We start from the raw sequence: 18561 nt of genomic DNA on the forward strand, positions 1-18561 counted from the left end.
TATGTCTAACAAAATAAACTATCTAGAGATTTATTTGCCCATTTTTCTTCCTTCTTGCATAGCTTTATGCTGGGTAATAATAAAATCATCATACAGCAAATACTGATATGGTTTGATATCAATATATATGGATATAGATATAAAACATATTGACATTAGTTAGAAAAGTAAAGATTACTACTGTGACTTTTTCCTCCTAACAGGCCAGACACTGATAACAGGAGATACATAACAGGAGAACATTACCTGTCCTTAGATATAGGAGCTATAAGTGGTGCATACCAATTAATTCCCACCTCACAATGGGCATCCAGATAAACCAAGACCTTCAAAAGAAAAAAAAAAAGAAATCAAGCAAACAGTAATTTATATTTCTGATTGACAACAATGACGATTAATTAAGCTTATGTACATTGGAAGCTTAATTTTACTCATTTAATGCTTTAAAAACAGTAGCAATAATACAACATCACATTTCAACACATCTATTTGAACATAGAATCACCACCACCTCTCTCCCTGAAAAAGAAAAACAGCTACAGACTTGTGTGTGAACTGGCTTCTACCTGTCCAAGTTTAGCCTTCTGGGCTCCAATGCTTCTAGCTTGGATTAAACCTTCTCTCCTCTCATTTCGAAATACTTTTACAAGGCCATTCCATTGCTTAATATAGTCATCCAGCCTCTCTTTTAAGTGTGCTATCAAAGAAAAAAGAAAAGAATTATTTTGGTAAGGTTTAGTAATTGACAGTTTTGTACTATTAGTACAACCCAAATCCAACTCTACTTAAAAATACCTACAGACTACCTAATGAACTACCCACTCACAAATGCTAAGCCTGCAAAGATCAAGATGTGAAGCTATCTGACTTAATGGCACAGGTTTGCTTCTGGCACATCTGAAGAACAAGTAGCTAAAGTGGCTGGCCACACCACAGATGAGCTGGGTGGACAATTCCCAGTTACTTCAATGTATATCACAGTGGCTTTGCATTTCCACCAGACAGAGAAGTTTATATACTTCAGCACACAGTCTTCTTTCCTCAGAGAATACAATGCGTACATTCAAAGGCACCCCTTTTCTGTTAAGTATTCCTCTCACTTTCTGCCTCACAAAATGTGCTGTCAGTCTTTTAAATCTGGAAACCTGAGAAAGAAACCCACCATATTAAAATTACGGCTGCCCCTCATCTAGATGTGTTTCCCTTGGTGCTGCGGTGCTCTTATGCCAATCTTCTAATGAAATTAATAATAATTAGAGGGCCAGAATTTCAGTGAACAAATTGTAGCTCATCACACTGATGAGATGAGAAACTGTTAGCCAGATGGACTTACTCAGTAAAGGGATGAGTAACTGCATAAAAAGTCAAGATGGGAGCTATGCTCATATAGTTACAGAGTTGGATCTGCACATTGGATCACCAAACTAATCTGGAAACAGCACTCTTACCACACAGCTTGAAATAAGTGTCCTGGTGTTGCACAGTATCTTTGCACAGATGATTCTGATGAGAAAACTCACAAAGGCAGAAGGGCTGGCACTCAGGCACTTGCTGTTTGAGGCTACACTGATTTAACTACTGGCATTCATTTATAATCTATTTTTGCACCGAAAGCCTCAAAAAAATTGCCTACAGCTTCACTTTCTCTCAGTCAGGAAGCAATGTAAGCCACCTAGGCTGAGGCATCCATCCACTGGTTTGCACCAGTTGAGCACCATGCTGCTAGATGCCATGCCTGCCTTGATCTAACAGGAGAGGGGATGGGCAGAGGTGGAAGGAGAAGGATGGCAGAGGTGGAAGGAGAAGGATGTCCCTTTCAGCAGCAACAAGCCATCAGGCTGCTTCAAGCAGCAATATTTTCCACACCACAAATGAAAGTGAATGAAGTCTGGAGCTTGCTGCAACTTATGTTTCAGTATGTTTTATACTCTTGCCCAGAGTAATAAAAAAATTCTAGTTTAAACAAAATCTACATACAAATAATTGAAATGGAAATAGTGTTTTTTGGAAGTGAAGTTTCCAAACCTTAATATTCAGCAATTCTACCAAAGAACAATCTTCTGAAGCCATTCTCTTTTCATACTATTATTATTCCTCCTTTTCAAATTTCTAAAAGAATTTTTCAACTAATAGTTCTATACATCCTCATCTCCATTCCCCACACACATTTACAACTTATTTTGTAAATCCTTGCATGATATAGGTTTTCATAGGATAAAATCAACAGGAGTTATGAGGTCATACTTAAGTGGTACTGGAAGAATCTTTATACCACACCATTATTTGTTCTGTAAATTCCAAGCACATATTACAGAAGGACTGTCAGGAATGGTTTAAAGATTTAAAACCTGAAGATATTTCCAGTTCTCCTGGCTATAGAAGCCGAATGTTTTAGCTATCAAATGCTCAGCTATGTAAGGCTCAGAGGGAGCTGTAAAAACCTGTCATATTGATTGTGTAAAGCTTTTCTACAGTACAAGTCTCAGGGCTTTGCAGTCCATTATCTGAAACTTTGCCAGGGTTAGCAGCAAGTCCTATTTCCTACAGGACACCTGAATTTTCCCTCCTTCCCATACTACAAAGCCTGTACAACAGTAGTGAATAAAATCCTGATACTTCTGCAGTTAGAAAGGCTCTTTGGCCAGTGTTATATTTTGCCCATGTAGAATGTGTATTTATGATATCTGTCAACAGTCTTACAGCATACTGGGTTTTGTTTAAAAACGTGTATTTTACTCTTCAAAATATTATAACCACCAATCTGGTCTTCCCTTGTTTGTATTCTTCTCTCATCTAAGTGTATGACTAAAGCATGCATCAGTGTTTTTTAAAAATACATCCTTTCTCCAAACGATCTTAGGCATTGCAGATTACAAATAAGGGGAGGAAGAGGAAAACAGTTTTTTTTCTCTCAACTCATGGCCACCGGTTTAAGATGCAGAAAAATGACGTCGGAAGACCTCCCAAAAGCAGCTACCTCCAAGTCCCCTGTATTGTAATACTATTAATGTGAGGTTCTCAGCTCTAACACAAGTACTGATTGATGCTTCAGCTTCCTCACTACAAGTACTGTTAAACGAGTTTATACTGTTAATTGTTAAATACTGTTACCTGTCCATGCTCATTACCTCCCCTTTGGTTACCTTATGCTGCATATGTGGGAAACATGGATAGTGATACAGGAAAAAGTAAGGAAACACAAAAGGTTGACAAAGTCCTTAAATAATACTGGGAACACCACTATTTACTATGGAGTCAATCTTTACAGGTGCATGGGCTAAAAAAAAACACAACTGCACTAGATGAGATACTGACCTCTGTTTCAGAAAGAAATAAAATCTGATACTTAAAAAGTAGTTTTTGAAGACCCATATACACAACCCTAATTGTAAGGAGCTTCTGAAAATCTGATGTTACAAATTCTCATTGCCCTTCCAGAACAGCTGTACCCTTCACACAGCTAGAACTCACAGCAAAACAAGCTGACACAAAGCAAAACACAAGCAAAACACAAGCAAAACACAAGCAAAAAAGGGGGACAACTGCCCCCCAACCCCATGCAGCAGCATGACTACACTGACACTGCAGTAGAAACTGCAGCAATGTTTCTTGAACTCTAACATGCAGTAATACAGAGGTCTCCATTGAAAATACCAGAGCTAGCATCATCCCATTATCTTGGTGTCATCTTATTACTGTTCCCTTTGTCATCTGACAAAAGGAAACACGCCTGAGCAGACCTCAGCCCATCTCTCCACACAGTCAAACCCTGCTGTTTGCAGAAGAGATTAAAGGAGGAAGGGAGGGTGTCATTCCGCAAAAAGACTGCTCCCAACAGACTTTATACAAAGAACTGTAACGAAAAGTACCTTTTTCAAGCATTGCAACTGTTCCTCCCTGTAGGGCATGACATATATAAGCTTCTGCTTAACTGTAACTCCCTTCTGATGAAAGAGGATTTCTCATAAAAAAGGACAGGCAGGGCTCTTTATGAGCCAGCCTTTGGAAGTGTTTGCAAATGCTATGCTCCATTTTAATTTCATACCACTGGAGAAGGCAGAAGCTAAGAAATATGGACAGTTACATTGTGTGTTAACAAACGTCTCCCCATTCCAGCATCTTTGTCTCCCAGCAGTGGTCTCAAGGAGTGTAAGACACTCACTCTTTGCTGTGTGGAAAGGCAGATACGAAGTGTGCAGTCTAAAAGAGGGTGAAGAAGAAGAAAATCCCGTATCTGTGTTGTCAGCACTGCTTTTTTTCTGGCTGAAAAAGCAAAAGGCCACCAGCAGCTCTGCTGTGATTAGAAGTGTTTGTGTTTTGCAGCTCTCCTAACACTGGAGATCTCTTCAGGCAGCTTGGCACACTTTGCAGCCCATACTAGTTTATGCTTCTCTCTGGGGAGAAAGAAGTGGAACAGGATCCTACTCAGCCATTTTTCATCTAGAATGCGATTTGAATTACTGAAATTAAGTTAATTATATTTACCAAGTAGTAGCCTAAAGCAGTTTGAAGAATTACTATAGTGAAACAGTAGAGTTGTAGCAAGGTGTTCAGAGCCATTCATTCCAGTCTGTGCTTGTTTTCAGTCACTCATGCATGGAAAAATTGCATCTTGAGCTTGTTTTACTGAGTCTTCTGATTTAAGGAAGTTATTTGGGAAAATGTTGTATCTGCAACCATTCATGTAGAAGCAGGAAGCAGAAGTAAAGTCATGTATTTAAAAAAAAAATAGTGCATTTATTTAACAATTGGTTTATGTTAGAAAACTGTGGTACAAGTTGTTAGGCCAGACAAACTCATTCCTCAAATCACAGAGACATAACTATTTGTATAACAGCCACAACTCATGGGAAACCCAAGTACCAAGTGTCTTCATTAGTAAAAAGTATGGTAGGTTTTCTAGAGACCATCAGCATCATAGTGATTTTATACTGCTCAGTCCTTGAATAGCTATGAAGGAAAACTGTGATCCCAGCTAAAAAGGAAAAAACATATCTCCTGACTCAATTATTAAAATTATATCCCTTACAAGAGAAGATATTCTTGGTTAAAGCAGGTGTACATGTAAGCCAAATTCTCAAAAGTTGTAAAATTATACAGGAGACTATAATGTAGTAGTCAGTATCTTTATTAAACTAAGTCAGATGTAGTCAAGTTTACAATACAGGTAACTTTTCCTCTCCTGTAAAAACAAACAAAAATTGATACCTACCTACAGGTATGGTGTAAAAATTAACATACAATAACTATTTTTAATAGTGATTTATACTCAAAAAAGGCAACTTCAACTATACGATGGGCTCAGTTTTAAAATTTATAGTGGGTATACCCACAGAAAACCATGAGGTCAGAACTGGGAGAAGTCCAGACCATTTGGATAAAACCAGGTAGTTTCAGAACAGAATCTGCTTTCCAAGGCCCTACAAAATTCAGCTATTTTATACAAGATTTAATATAGTTTTATTATATATCAGAGGAGAGTAATGTGAACATATCCTATGCTGCTGACCAGTTCAAACTTGCCTGTGATGCTAAAAGTCATCCTCCTCTGACAGGATACCATCATCCCACACACTCAAAGCTAGGTTTTTATTTATGCATGTACTTTTTTTCTCTCTAAACTTCTTTTTAAGAACTATGATGCAAGAAAATCTTGCTGAGTGTGCAGTATTTGTGCACTACATTGAAATTTGTTTCAAGTTTAAAACCACAGATATCTTCCATATCAATCATCTTATCCCTACCACAGTACTTTCAGCTTTCCTCTGTACTCAGCCTTGACTTGTATTAATGCTGAAGGTATCTCCATTAAAGGCAGAAAGTCAGTTTATAAGAATAACACAGAAGTACATACATCCTGACTATAAACCAGGACCAGAATGTGAATTACAAAGGAAGAGGAAAATCTGTTGACTTATGAAAATGTTGACATGCAAGACTCAAAGAAAGGCAGAAATTGAAATATTTAAATTCTTAAAAGTCCCTCCCCTAAATAAGAAACAAACACCTTAACATGATCTTTAATTAAAAAAGGATGTCGGATATTAAAAATGTAATGAAAATTAAGCAGAATAATTCAATAGCCATAGATATGTTTATTAAATTCCAAGAATAAAGAAATTCTTCCTAAAAGGCTTAAGTTCTTCAGTACTCTTAAAACTACTTGTTTGTATCAGAGCTAAGAAAGGCATTAGCTATCCCAGCTTCCTACTGTATACTACTGCACAATTGTGGTAGAGAGCTGGCCACTAATCTCAAGTTTCAAATATCTGAATACATAGAAAGGATTGCAAATACTTATGAAAGCAGTTTACTGGAAAACAGCTTCCGCTTCACTGGAAATTGAGAGGACTATGAAGAAGCAACTTACTTTTCCTGCAGAGTCAACTCAATCCTTGGCAGGTAACAAAAGAAAACTACTAGAAGGGGAAAAAAATAATAAAGGTTTTCTTTTCAACAGTAGTGTAAATATTCCAAATGTACCTTTGTTGCTGAAATCGTCAATCAACACAATTTCTGCCAAGTATTTCCTTGGTGTTCTCTTAATGACACTGTGGACTGTTCTCATGAGTGTGGACCATCCTTCATTATGGAAGACAATGACAACGCTGGAGGTAAGCAGGTTTTCATCATAATGCCAGTATTTGCATCTGTAAAGAGATTTTATTTCATTAGATTTCACATTGTGATTTATATATTTGTGCAAATGAAATCTTTACTGATGACCATCCTTCCTTTCCTCTTGGAAGTAGGATGCAGCTTGGGATTGAAGACCCCTGCCTTCAAAGCTGCATACTTCTTTCTGTGGAGGTGGATGGCATTGCATGGACCTCCCCTGGTCCTGGAGACATCCCTACCACCACCATGCTGCTGAAAAGGCCCAAACTGGCTGCCAAGAGGACTTCAAGACATCATATCTCAATTTGGGATAGACTGTGCATTTGGCTTACCTACTGCATACCACAGAGTTAAGACAGTGCTGTTCTTATCTAAGTTTCTTTAAATCAAATTTATGCAGTAAAAAGACTGTCCATAAAGTATTTCTTTATACAGTCTACATGCAGAATCTGCACTACTAACAAAGTTACAAACATTGTTGTGGCAAGGCAAAACTCATTAACTGCTGTCCTTTCATAGTAAAATAAATTTAAACATATTAAGAAAACTAGAAGTACAGCAGCAGCATGTAAAAAGCTCATGTCAGCAGCTCTGTATAAAGCTATCTCAATTTATAAACTTGTCAGAAAAGCATAGTTGCTTTGGGGAAAAATTGTAATCCCATGGCAGACTTGATAGTGATCTTTACTACTTATTATTCATATTCAGGTGTAACAAATGTATTTCAAAAGGCAACACTTTATCAACCCCATTCAATCCTCTGCTCCCCTAGCTGAAATGCAAAGTCATGTACTTCACCAGATGTAAGAAGGTAACAGCTTTGGCCAAATTTGTGTTGTTGTACTTGTATTTTTGAACAAATACAAGTAAATATTAAAAAAAAAAAAAAAAAAAAAAAAAAAAAAAAAAGACTGCCAAGGACAAGTTTCCAACCTGCCTCAATTTCAATAGGCTCCTTCCTTGAAAGAAAGGGAACAAGAGAGGAGAGAAAACAAACAAAAAAAATAGTGGAGAGAACTCAAAGGAATAAAGTAAAAAACTGAACAATTGTCAAGTTTTAGAAAAACACCAAGACTTTATAGATAAATTAAAAATCTAATGCCTATATAAAATTTGACAATAAATGCTATCACAATGTCAATTCAAATTTTGATTAAAATAAACAGTTTCTAACCCAACTAATGCACTGAATAGATATTCAGGTAATAGGTTCAAGTATGTATCTGGCTATAACATACATCTTTCTAGTAGCCAACATGACAGATCATAATTGCATCAAACGAATGTGGAAGACTAATCGACATCAGAAAGAGTGACACAAGAAATACAACTATTGCCTATATTCATTCTTATTAAATTTTTTCAGTTTAAGCATTTGTATCAGTGGGTTCCAGCTTGGTGAGCCATTAAAAGCATTCATTTAAAATATGTTGCATTTCAATTTCATTACGAATGTGAACTGAGGTCTTTATTCTTGAGGCATTATAGATGATTTAGAAGCATGTGATATGAATAATTCAACTCCATACTTTCCAGTATTTATTAATGGTATTTATCAAAAATAAATTTCATTTGCAAATGTAACATCCATTTCCTCAGCTTCATCCCTTAATGAGAATTTTCAGTCTCCGTAATAACAACCAGCCCAGGTGTTTCCTTACCCCCAAAGTTACCTGATCACTAGCCCCTTTGCCAACATTAATACAATGTTTGAAATTATACAACTCCTATTAATGAAATTAGAGGCATACTACTTCTGATTTCAATGGGTAAGACTACCTTTTTTCATCTTTCTGCAAGTCTCAAAGTTTCAAGTAGAGACTTTAAACCTATGGATGCACAAACTTCCAAAGTTGTATTTTATTTCTCTATCAACAATAAAAAGCCTAAAATGCATGCAAACATTCTTGTTTGAAAAGAAATTACCCTAATAATTAGAACTCTCCAGAGTATTTAAAAGTAAATTAACTTAAATGTGTAAACAACTCACATAATGGATCTATAGATTTTCAAGAAGCATTTCTTTGGTAAAGAAGGATGTATTTCATTTATTGTCAGAGAACTGCAACACGCATTTCTCACCCATCAGGAAAAACCCCAGTTAGAAACACACTATTAGGTTTAGTCCTGTGGGAAAAGAAAATTACAAAATCAAAGCAGTCTATAACTATGTCTGATCTAATAAGGCATTTCTTCTCTTTGTCAAGCATGCTGTAAGCAACTTCTAGAACAGCACATTATCTACGGGTGTGGTTTACTAAAATCCTCCAGCTCAATTGCTTTTATGCCTGAGGTAGCTGCAGATGATCATATTTATAAGCTACCAACATACAAGTGCTCAGGTGACTGACTAAAATGCATGGTTCAAGCTACTGATGCTTTCCTTCCACAGATTTCTCTCAAAAGATTTCAGCTGATCACAGACTGCAGTACTTCCATTTGTAGCACAAGCATTTATGCTGTTGACAACTTAGGTAGCCATATGCAGACATAATATGGATGTGCTACCTAGGTGAATTAAATCAGCTGTGTAAATGAAAACTCTTACATCATGTGTTTAATAAGACTATTAACAGCACTGTGTTGTTTTATACATATATTCACCTGGATTAATTCTGGTGATAGTTATGTTGAAATGGAGGTGTTATACATTCAAAATCAGCATGCCAGGTGAATGCCATTCAAGAATCCCATGTAAAAGGCCGTGGAAATTAATGGTGCCTTTTGCTTCCAAGCAGAAGGCAGTATCTGATGCAGGTTGCACTGTGCTGCTGACCTGTACCTTCAGCGGTTTAGCTAGGAAACTTTTTTTCTCTCCAGTTAAAAAGAAAGGCAGACTGCCTTTACAACAGAAACAGAGAAAACACTCCAAAAACCCACAAATATTTTGATTTCTTATTTCTCCCACTTCCTGCAGTGTAGGCAAGTCCTATTTAGGACCAAAATGGTGGCAAGCATAAAAGAGACAGTAAGTAACTTAACATAATTTTAACAGGCCAAACCTATTAAAAAACCTTAACTGAACAACACATCTGTGAGCAATTTGTAAGCATTTTTTGATCTGTATTTAATAAGTTTTAAAACATAAAACCAGAGGTCTAGACAGGCTTTTTTGCTATATATCCAACTTAATCTCCTCAAATCTGTCAGCACATTTTACTTTTTAAACTTGAAAAATCATGTGTTGCTAAATGTGCCATTTGCAAGCAATAAAAGCACTACATTTACACCTCTAGCAAAATCATACCTTTATTTTTTTCCAGAGGCTTTATTGCACTTGTTTGACAGTCCACAGACTGACTCATCAAGCCCATAAACTCCAACAGACTGCAGCTAACTCCTATGCACAATTTCTCTCATCTTGCAGCGACAGTTAGAGGTTTGAAACATAACAGCCGTTTCAGATCCATGAAATTAATACATATTTTAATCCCTGTGGCATTTTTTTTTCAAGAAATGCGAATATTTCTCATGTATTTGAGTGACGTGAATAAGGAGGGTCTGTTCCCAATTCCTTCACATACACAGGGAAGGAAAAGGGAAAGATCCTTTCCTCAGTGGAGCAGCACTGACATCCAGTGGCCGGCAAACCGAATACCAAGAAATCACAAACGCATTTTCCTTATGTTTGAAGCTCTACTTTACAGTACTAGTTTCCCTGTAAAATTTAGGCACCAGAAAAGGAAAACAAAAAGCCTGAATTTCCAGACTCATAATTCAGTTAAACACATACGGGCATACAGGCAAAAGCTGCAGGCTATTGAGAACTAGCACGGGCAGATTCAAAGTACTAAAGGGTCTGTGGCAAAGAGGATTTAAATCCATTTTATCCTCGAGTTTCATCCCTGTACAGTGCCCTTTCAGATGTAGCCTACAGGCCAGATGTGGTGATCTGTTGTGAACCACATTACCAAACAAACTTACTTTAAAAAATTAATTTGTATTCTTATTGCTATAGCTGAGAGGATGGCAAAGCACAGCAAATAGGCAGGAATGAGAAGGTAGCATCCTTAAACTAGTTTACTTCTAGATGCTTCACATCACTTTTCCTAACCCCTGTAAAGAGTTATTTTATGAGGCAAGAAGAAGCAGGTGTGCACAGATACCTGTGAAGGGCTGGCAACACCTTCCCCAGGCTGTAAGGAAGTGACACCTTCAGATCAGCCCATGAATAAAAACTGTCTGTTCCCAGATCAGCACTGGTATTACTGAGCAAAACCACAGACTGAGTCATCACTGGAGCAAGAAGAAATCTTCAAAGACACAGTAGTGATCTAATGGAGAAACAGGGTGAGTAACATTTCTCCTGACTACTAGCATGCATACTTAAGATGTGTATTAGTCCAACTCCATTCTCCCCCTCAGATGGAACAGCAGTGTTGGAGACCACACCACACCAATGTCTCTGCCCCTAGATCAAAAAATTTTGCATCAGCCACAACAGAAGAGCCCTTTCATGGGAAAGCCCTCTGCACAAGAAGTTGGACATCTGGACTGAAGTGATCCTTGGCTTGAGGAAATTTTTTGCTCTTAGATCTTTGTGCCCTATTCACTCGCTTGCTCTTACTGATGTTTTATTTAATGTTTAAAATGGTATGAGATTAGTTAAGTATATAAATTATCACCTATTAATAATTGCTTTATAGTGCATGCATTTTTTTCACTCTTTGACCTGAAAGAGGTCAAAAGTAAGTTAGGAACTCTGTTTCTGATTGTTATTTTCAATCAATTTATTATGATTACTGCAGTAAACTGCATCTAGAGAGATGGGTGAGAGTTTCTACCACAAAACACATTTTGCTCATCTGTAGGGTTGACACCACCAAGGTCCAAGCTGGGACCAGCTGTTTGATGCCTCCAACTTAGAGAGATCGTAGCTTAAGTCTAGAGCAAACAGAAACAGATTACAGAAATGGGGGGTTCTTTGTTAAAATATGAGTAAGTAAATCTAATATCAGTACTGGGTTTGTTAACTATGAAGCCTTACAGGATATTTTTATGAAACACCAACATAAGATTATAATAATCAACTTGCAAAACAGGGGTACTGGAAGAGAAGTGAACAGAGAAGCCAAGGACAGTTTGATCAGCAGAGAGTTTTATTTTTTTTTCCCCCTTCAGCAAACAGCAGCAAAACCTCTACTATACACTACTGAACAGCTTCAAACCTCTGCTGAAACACCATTTCCTAATTTTACCTTAGCTGCTAGCCTTGTCTGTTTCCATTCCTGGAAATGTCTGCAAGGCTATGTGACTAAATTTTGTTATTAGTGACCCTGGAAGCACAAGTTACATCTCCTGCTATACTTCTGAAACAGACATGCTCCAAATTCGGGGCAAGGTTTGTACTGAGACCCAACATCAGGGCTAACAGGAAAATTAAAGAAATAAACTTCATATTTTTAAAAAAGTTGAAGTAATAAACACTCCAGGGCAGGAGAGCTGGGGCAGCTAGAAGGCTAAAGCAAAATCCCTTCCTCTGGGTAGGGGAAGCCACCTTCCAGAGAGATAGAGCAAAAGCCACCTCCTTTCTGGTTCTGAAGCAGTGCAGCATCTCACACATCTCCAGCCCTTCTGTAGCACCAGGGCATGCCAGGCACTACCACAGGGAGCAGAACAGGGCAAGCAGATTGCTTGGCAGCAGTGCTGGACATCACCATGGGGGAGCTGTGCTGCACCCTCAAAAAACACTGATAAGAAGATACAACTTGCTACATACAGAAATTCTCCTCATTTCTCCACTGAGGTGACCACTAGTTGAGGAAGTCACGGCTTAATATATCTGCTTACATACAGCTCAAAAGAGCGCAGGCTGTGCATAATTTCGGATTTATCAAACACTGACAGGTTTTACCAAACAAGAGACAAGAAAGAAGCTTGGGGCAGTGGGCTCAGTTCCATAGAAATACTTACTTCTATCATGCCTTGCTCATCAGATACTAAACTTTGAAGTTCCTGCCCATCTTTAGCTGGACTGGTTAACAGGGACATGACAGGGAATAAGAAGTTAATTTAATTTTTTAGCTTCACATTCAAATTACAACTAATTTGACAGAATGCTTTCTCCATTTGTCCCAAAATTTCGAAGATATAAAATGGCACCTGGAGTGCTACAGAAAGAGCTGCAAGAAACCTGTCAAGACTTTTCTCTGTTCAGTCCTCGGAGGTCAAGGTTTAAGGCAGAATTTAAATATAATCTCAATACTGAACTACACATTTATGTAAGATGTCCTGTTCAGAGCTCAGCCTTCTCATTGCAGATGCACACACACAAGGTAAGTAAATCAAACTACAAATAACACACCCAGTGGCTCTAGCAACTTCTTTGTACTCTGTAGCTGAATTCTCTGTTGAAAATTAAAATTTAAAATGCTAGCAGCCAACAAATAAAAAGATACACAAGATACATCTTTACTTTCATTTTCACTACTGACTTGAAATGTGAACTGTTGAGTGATCTTCCTGATTTTCCTTTAAGACCAACGCCTGGAATTTGTATCATTCCTCACCACAAGGAGGTGCTCTGGCAATACATGGCTATAATATTTTATTTTTTTAAATGATATAAACATGCATTCTTTTTTTCTTCAGGCATCTTGCCAGAAGTAAGGCAGCTGATAAGCTGCAGTGGAAAGGCAGGAGAGGCAGCCTTCCTTATTTGCTGTGACCACTGTACTTCATCTGATTCTCAACCTCAGCTCTCACCGAGACAAACAAAGACTTATGCACATACTATAAAATTAGTTTTCTTGGCTTCACAACAATTCCAGTGTACCGTGTGGCACTTGAATAAAAGATTTTCCCAAAGGTACTATATGAAATGAAACCAAGTCCCCAGTGCTCCATTTCCAGTGACACAGATACAAATGGTAATTACTGAAATCTTTTTTCATACAATGGTATCAAATATATAATTTGCACAGTGCTATAATTAAGAAACTAATCACATTCCTGAAGAAAGCAGGCTCCACTCCAGAGCTTTTCTATTAAATCTCAAGATTGACTGGACAACTAAATTCTTACCATAGGAGAACATATTAAACTCATGTTATTTGCCCAGAGTAAAAAGACCATCCATTCCCAATAAGCAACCAAGATCCATCTGCCTCATTTAATACCCTAAGTGTTCACAACTAAAGATTTTGGTGTGTTTTCAACCCAAGTCCAGCACCAAAACATTTCTGTGCCATTTCATATTTTTAATAGCACTTGGACAAACCAAAGAGTTCAAACTGTCACTATCAAACTATGATTGGATAAAAGTATCTTTACTAACAATTCTGCTTTATTAACACACAGCTCTGCATAAGTATGCATTCTTAAGTAAATTCAGTAGTCTTTATTTCTGGCAAAAATTCCCTTCTCTGCTTGTGCTAAAAATTACCCTTCAAAACTACACGTATGTTTTTAAAAAAAGAATCAATTTTCTTTCCCTTTTGATTTGTTTTATAAAATGTCATGAGCTGCAAAAATAGTTATCTAAAAATACATTTCTGTACACAAAGAAAACTGTTCTCAAGCAAGGAAGAGTTACTTTTCCAGGTTTTTCAACAAAAGCTTACTACTAGTTGCTCTGTCAGAAAGAAAATTTTAAGTGACTCATGGCAATAGACACAAGAATTCATGTACAAATTTGTATGACCAAGGGGGCATGCACTGTAATAGCCACTAGAAAGGAAAAATCAAACTGGATAATACACGGAAGGAAAAACACTTTAAAATATTTATTTTGCCATGATCAAACTGACAGATGTGTGTGGGAGATGCAGCTGAAACTCTGACTCATGCTGGTGAGCAGACAGCAGCTATCTTTTGTCATATTGAAAAAAAAAATCCATTAAGAGATTAATTTGTCTCATGCCATAAACATTCACAAAGCATCACAATGCTTCCTTTCTCAGTCAAAGTACTCAAGATCAAATTCCTGCAACATTTTTCAAAATGAAGCTGTCAAAAAAAATCTAGCTTAAACATAGTTGTAAGACCAAAACCCTCTGGGTCAGTAAGAGTAATTCGTAAGCAAGTCTTCCATGGGTTGGATAAAAGCAGCATATCAAGCCTGAGCAATGCATGTTGAGCACTGATCCTTACAGCCAACACAGTTAATTACCCTGGCACGAAATCTGATCAACAGTATGAACACCCCTGGCTTAAGGGCTCTATAGTAATATGTTAGTTAATAGGACAGATAGGGAGTTTCACAGAGCATCACTTACAATATTTTTTTACTTTAAACAAATGCTTCTTGACTTGAATTTCGACCCAAAGTCAGTAAGAACAACACAAGCCCAGCACAATATGCCAATGGAAATTGTAGACCTGGACTGGAGTATTCTAGCATGAAAGTGAACTTCATAAAGGAAAGTCTACATTGCTCCTTAGTAGTTTTGAGATAAAAGAAACTGCAAAGAGACTACTGCAACTAATGCATTTGAGATACATATTTTTTTAGAAATGCTGAATATAGATTCTTTGGGAGAACTTGCACTGCTTTGGTGTATTGTACAAACAGGTGCAGCTCTTGCAATAAGCCATACACCAGACAGCTTGGTTGAAATCTGTGAGATGGGAAGGGCACAAGGCTGGTTCTGCATGGTTCCATTTAGAACAATGACCTAAAAAGCAAAATGCAGTTTGACTGCTTCATCAGAAGGAGACCAACAATGACAAAATTTAACACTGGGATTTGCATTAATATTTTTTTAAGCATACTGAGACTATTATACAACACTTTCTGCGTAGATAGTCATGCAGTAGAACTGTCTTCCATGAGAATCTGAGAAAGGACATTTGTCATTGATTTGACCTGACAATTAACCACAGACTTCATGTAATTGGACTTCCAAGAGTGACAATCACTTCATTTAGGTCTCTATTTTAAATCTCTTGAATTGGAAGAGTGATACTGCAGCAGATCTCTTCAGGCTTTTACTCACAGCTCCAAATGCCCTAGCCCCTTTTGGCCAGCACCATGTGTGCTTTGCCATCCCTATCTTCAGCCTCACCATGGAAAGTAATAACACAGATTGGAAGAAGCAGAACAAAACATACCCTCAGTCACGGGGCTGCAAGGACATGTATAATTTATTTCTGATTTGGTATTTTTGTTTGGTTTTGTTTGTTTGGGTTTTTTAACATGGAAAGAGAAAATAGATGGATTTACCAAACTTCCAGTAAGTGAGAAGAAACAAAAGAAGCAGATCCTCAGTGCTTGGATGAGAAAATGGAATAGAGCAGCATGTTTACAGTTCACTAGTCCCTGGTGAAAGTTTTTGAACTGATTAACTTTATCCAGGAAGGACTGCCTGCTCTAAAACCAGAACCACATTACTAGAGCTTAAATGTACCGGGGATCTTCTAGCATGAAGACAAGGGGAAGCCATCGATACAGCTGCACAGAAGCAGGACTTGGACAGCACCTGGGAAGCAAGGAGGAATTTGCAGAGGGAACCACGGACAGGGAGGAGACTTCCACCACTTCAGGGTGCACACTAAATATAAACTGTGTTCCTGAGGGTACTGTTTTGGGCATCACTAGCTAGTGTTTCCAGAGAACAGCACATCAGAGCACCCACAACAGAAGCAGGACATTGTGAGTCCTCAGAGCAACGTGGAGCTCAGCTGAAGGATAAACCTGTATAAGCCACGCTCTAATTGTAACCACTACTCACTGAAGTCCTAATAACTAAAGAGAGATGTTTGAATAACACCTCCTTCTGAAAGGGGAACTATAAATGAGTAAGTCGGCTTACTGAAAAGATAAATTAAGGGTAAAATGATTTCAGGTAGCATGCAGCTTTTTCAAGGACACCATATTAGAAGCTGAAAGACTTTATCATTAATCATAAAAAAAAGCCTAGACAGGAACAAGGGAAAGCCAGCAGGATTAAAAACCAGATGCTCTTAGCAGTGAGACAGACATTCATTAAATGCACAGGGAGTTGTCCAAACAAGGGAAACAGAAACGAGCACTAATTCAGGTAAACTGAGTGTAAATAATAAGTAAGATTGAAAAAAAAAATAAAATTCAATAGCAGCTATTATACTTCAGTAAGCTTTTTTTTTTTTTTTCCCTTTTTTAAAAAACACCACAAGTAGGATGCCTGTCAGAAAGTCTGCTGGGCTGATAGATAATAAAAATGAGAAGAGACCACTGTGGAAGCAGGAAAGGTAAATTAACTATTTCCGTTCAACTTTTAGCAGTGACCAATGGTAGGTGCCCAGGGAAGAGAACAAAAACAGGGCAAGCACATGGTCACACTTCCCACTGTATGCTCCTCTCCAGTTATCTAAAGCTCAGAGTACTTTGTAATTCAGATACCACAGATACCTGCACGATAGCTTATGCAGGATTCTTATGCCATGAATAGCCTGATTGCTTTTTTTAAAAATAAACCCAGTATTTTTCAAAAGAATACAACATAAATCAACAAACTACAGTGGTATGGCACTATTGCTGACACCAAGCTTGTTATCAAACAAATAAGAGGAAAACATGACACCAGTTTTTAAAAAAGGATCTGGGGAGCTAAAGAACTGCAGACCATTAAGTCTGACTTCTGTCTTGAAAAGAAGTTGGTAATAAATGAAAAAACAAAATAATAAGCCACAGACACAACTTTCATAGAATCATAGAATATGCCAAGTTGGAAGGGACCCACCAAGGATCATCAAGTCCAACTCCTGTTCCTGTGCAGAGCACCCCCAGAATCACACTGTGTGCCTGAGAGCATCATCCAAATGCTTCTTGAACTCAGGCAGGTTTGGTGCTGCGACCACTTCCACGGGGAGCCTGTTCCATTGCTCAGCTGCTCTCTGGGTGAAAAAACCTTTTCCTGACAGCTAACCTAAGCCTCCCTTGATTCAGCTTCCACCCACTTCCCCGGGACCTGTCTTTGGTCACAGGAGTGAAGAAATCAGTACCTGCCCCATCTCTTCCCCTCATGAAGAAGCCATGTGCTGCAATGAGTAGTTTTGGGGAAAACAAACATTATCACCACATACTATAACATAGAATTGTGGGAAAACTACAATTATAACAAATAATAAGAATTGTGGAAGACAAACAAACATCACCACAGAAACATTTAATCAAAATTTAAACAAATCAAATATGATGTGGACACAGGGGAGCTTATTAATATAATCAAGGGAGGTTTAGACCAGATACTATGAATAATTTGTTTATTGAGAGAGTAGTCTGGTGTTGGAATGGGCTGCCCAGCTTGGTTGTTGGCTGGACACAGTGATCTTAGAGGTCTTTTCCAAGCATGACAATTTTCTGTAGCAGAATAACTGAATTTCTAAAGCCTTTGATGAGGTTTTTGCTTTCTTCACAAGTAGAGTTTATCAAAGAATGGCAGCGTAAGATGCAAGATCTCTTAGATTAATAACTGCTAAAGTGTAAAAATTTTTAATTTTTTTTTTAAATTTTCAAATTTTTAAAGCAAGTTTGCAATGGTAGCAGTGCAAGTGTTGGTGCTGGAAGCCAAGCTGTCCAACTCTTCTTCCATGTCACTACTGAATAATAAAATAAAGTTTTTGGTAGTTGCAATTAAAATGACTTACAAACAGCTGCCGAATAATTCAAGGACACTACTGAGGAAATGAGCTCATTGCAAGTGCAAATGAATGTAGACAGAGTGTGTATACTCAGTGATAGATCCTAAACTTGGCAATACCACTCAAAAAAACAAACAAACACAATCTTAGAGTCAAATGTGGATAGCAATTTGAGCAGTTATCTCATGGTTAATGAAAGGGCAAATAGAATGGTAGGAATAATAAGAAACATTTATATAGTAGCTTGATGTTAACATTTCCAATATTCCCATATCACAGGATGGCAGAGTAACAGTATTCTATACTGGCAAAATGAAAATACTGATGTACTTGACAAACTTCAACATGCCATCCAATGTCATTCCTCTCTACAGGGTGTAG

General features: G+C 37.7%; 1 protein-coding gene across 1 annotated transcript in view; it reads right to left on the reverse strand.

The window, feature by feature from the left end:
• GALNT7 (polypeptide N-acetylgalactosaminyltransferase 7) overlaps positions 1 to 18561 on the reverse strand; it is a 67585-nt gene that overhangs the window by 15508 nt on the left and 33516 nt on the right. The window contains exons 3-5 of the mRNA XM_030449886.1: positions 6484 to 6650; positions 567 to 697; positions 247 to 326 (exon numbers count right to left, since the gene is read on the reverse strand). Coding sequence (XP_030305746.1) covers positions 247 to 326; positions 567 to 697; positions 6484 to 6650 — 378 coding nt within the window. The remainder of the gene's footprint in view (positions 1 to 246; positions 327 to 566; positions 698 to 6483; positions 6651 to 18561) is intronic.

This window comes from Calypte anna, chromosome 4A (assembly GCF_003957555.1).
Source record: "Calypte anna isolate BGI_N300 chromosome 4A, bCalAnn1_v1.p, whole genome shotgun sequence".
Lineage (NCBI taxonomy): Eukaryota > Metazoa > Chordata > Aves > Apodiformes > Trochilidae > Calypte > Calypte anna.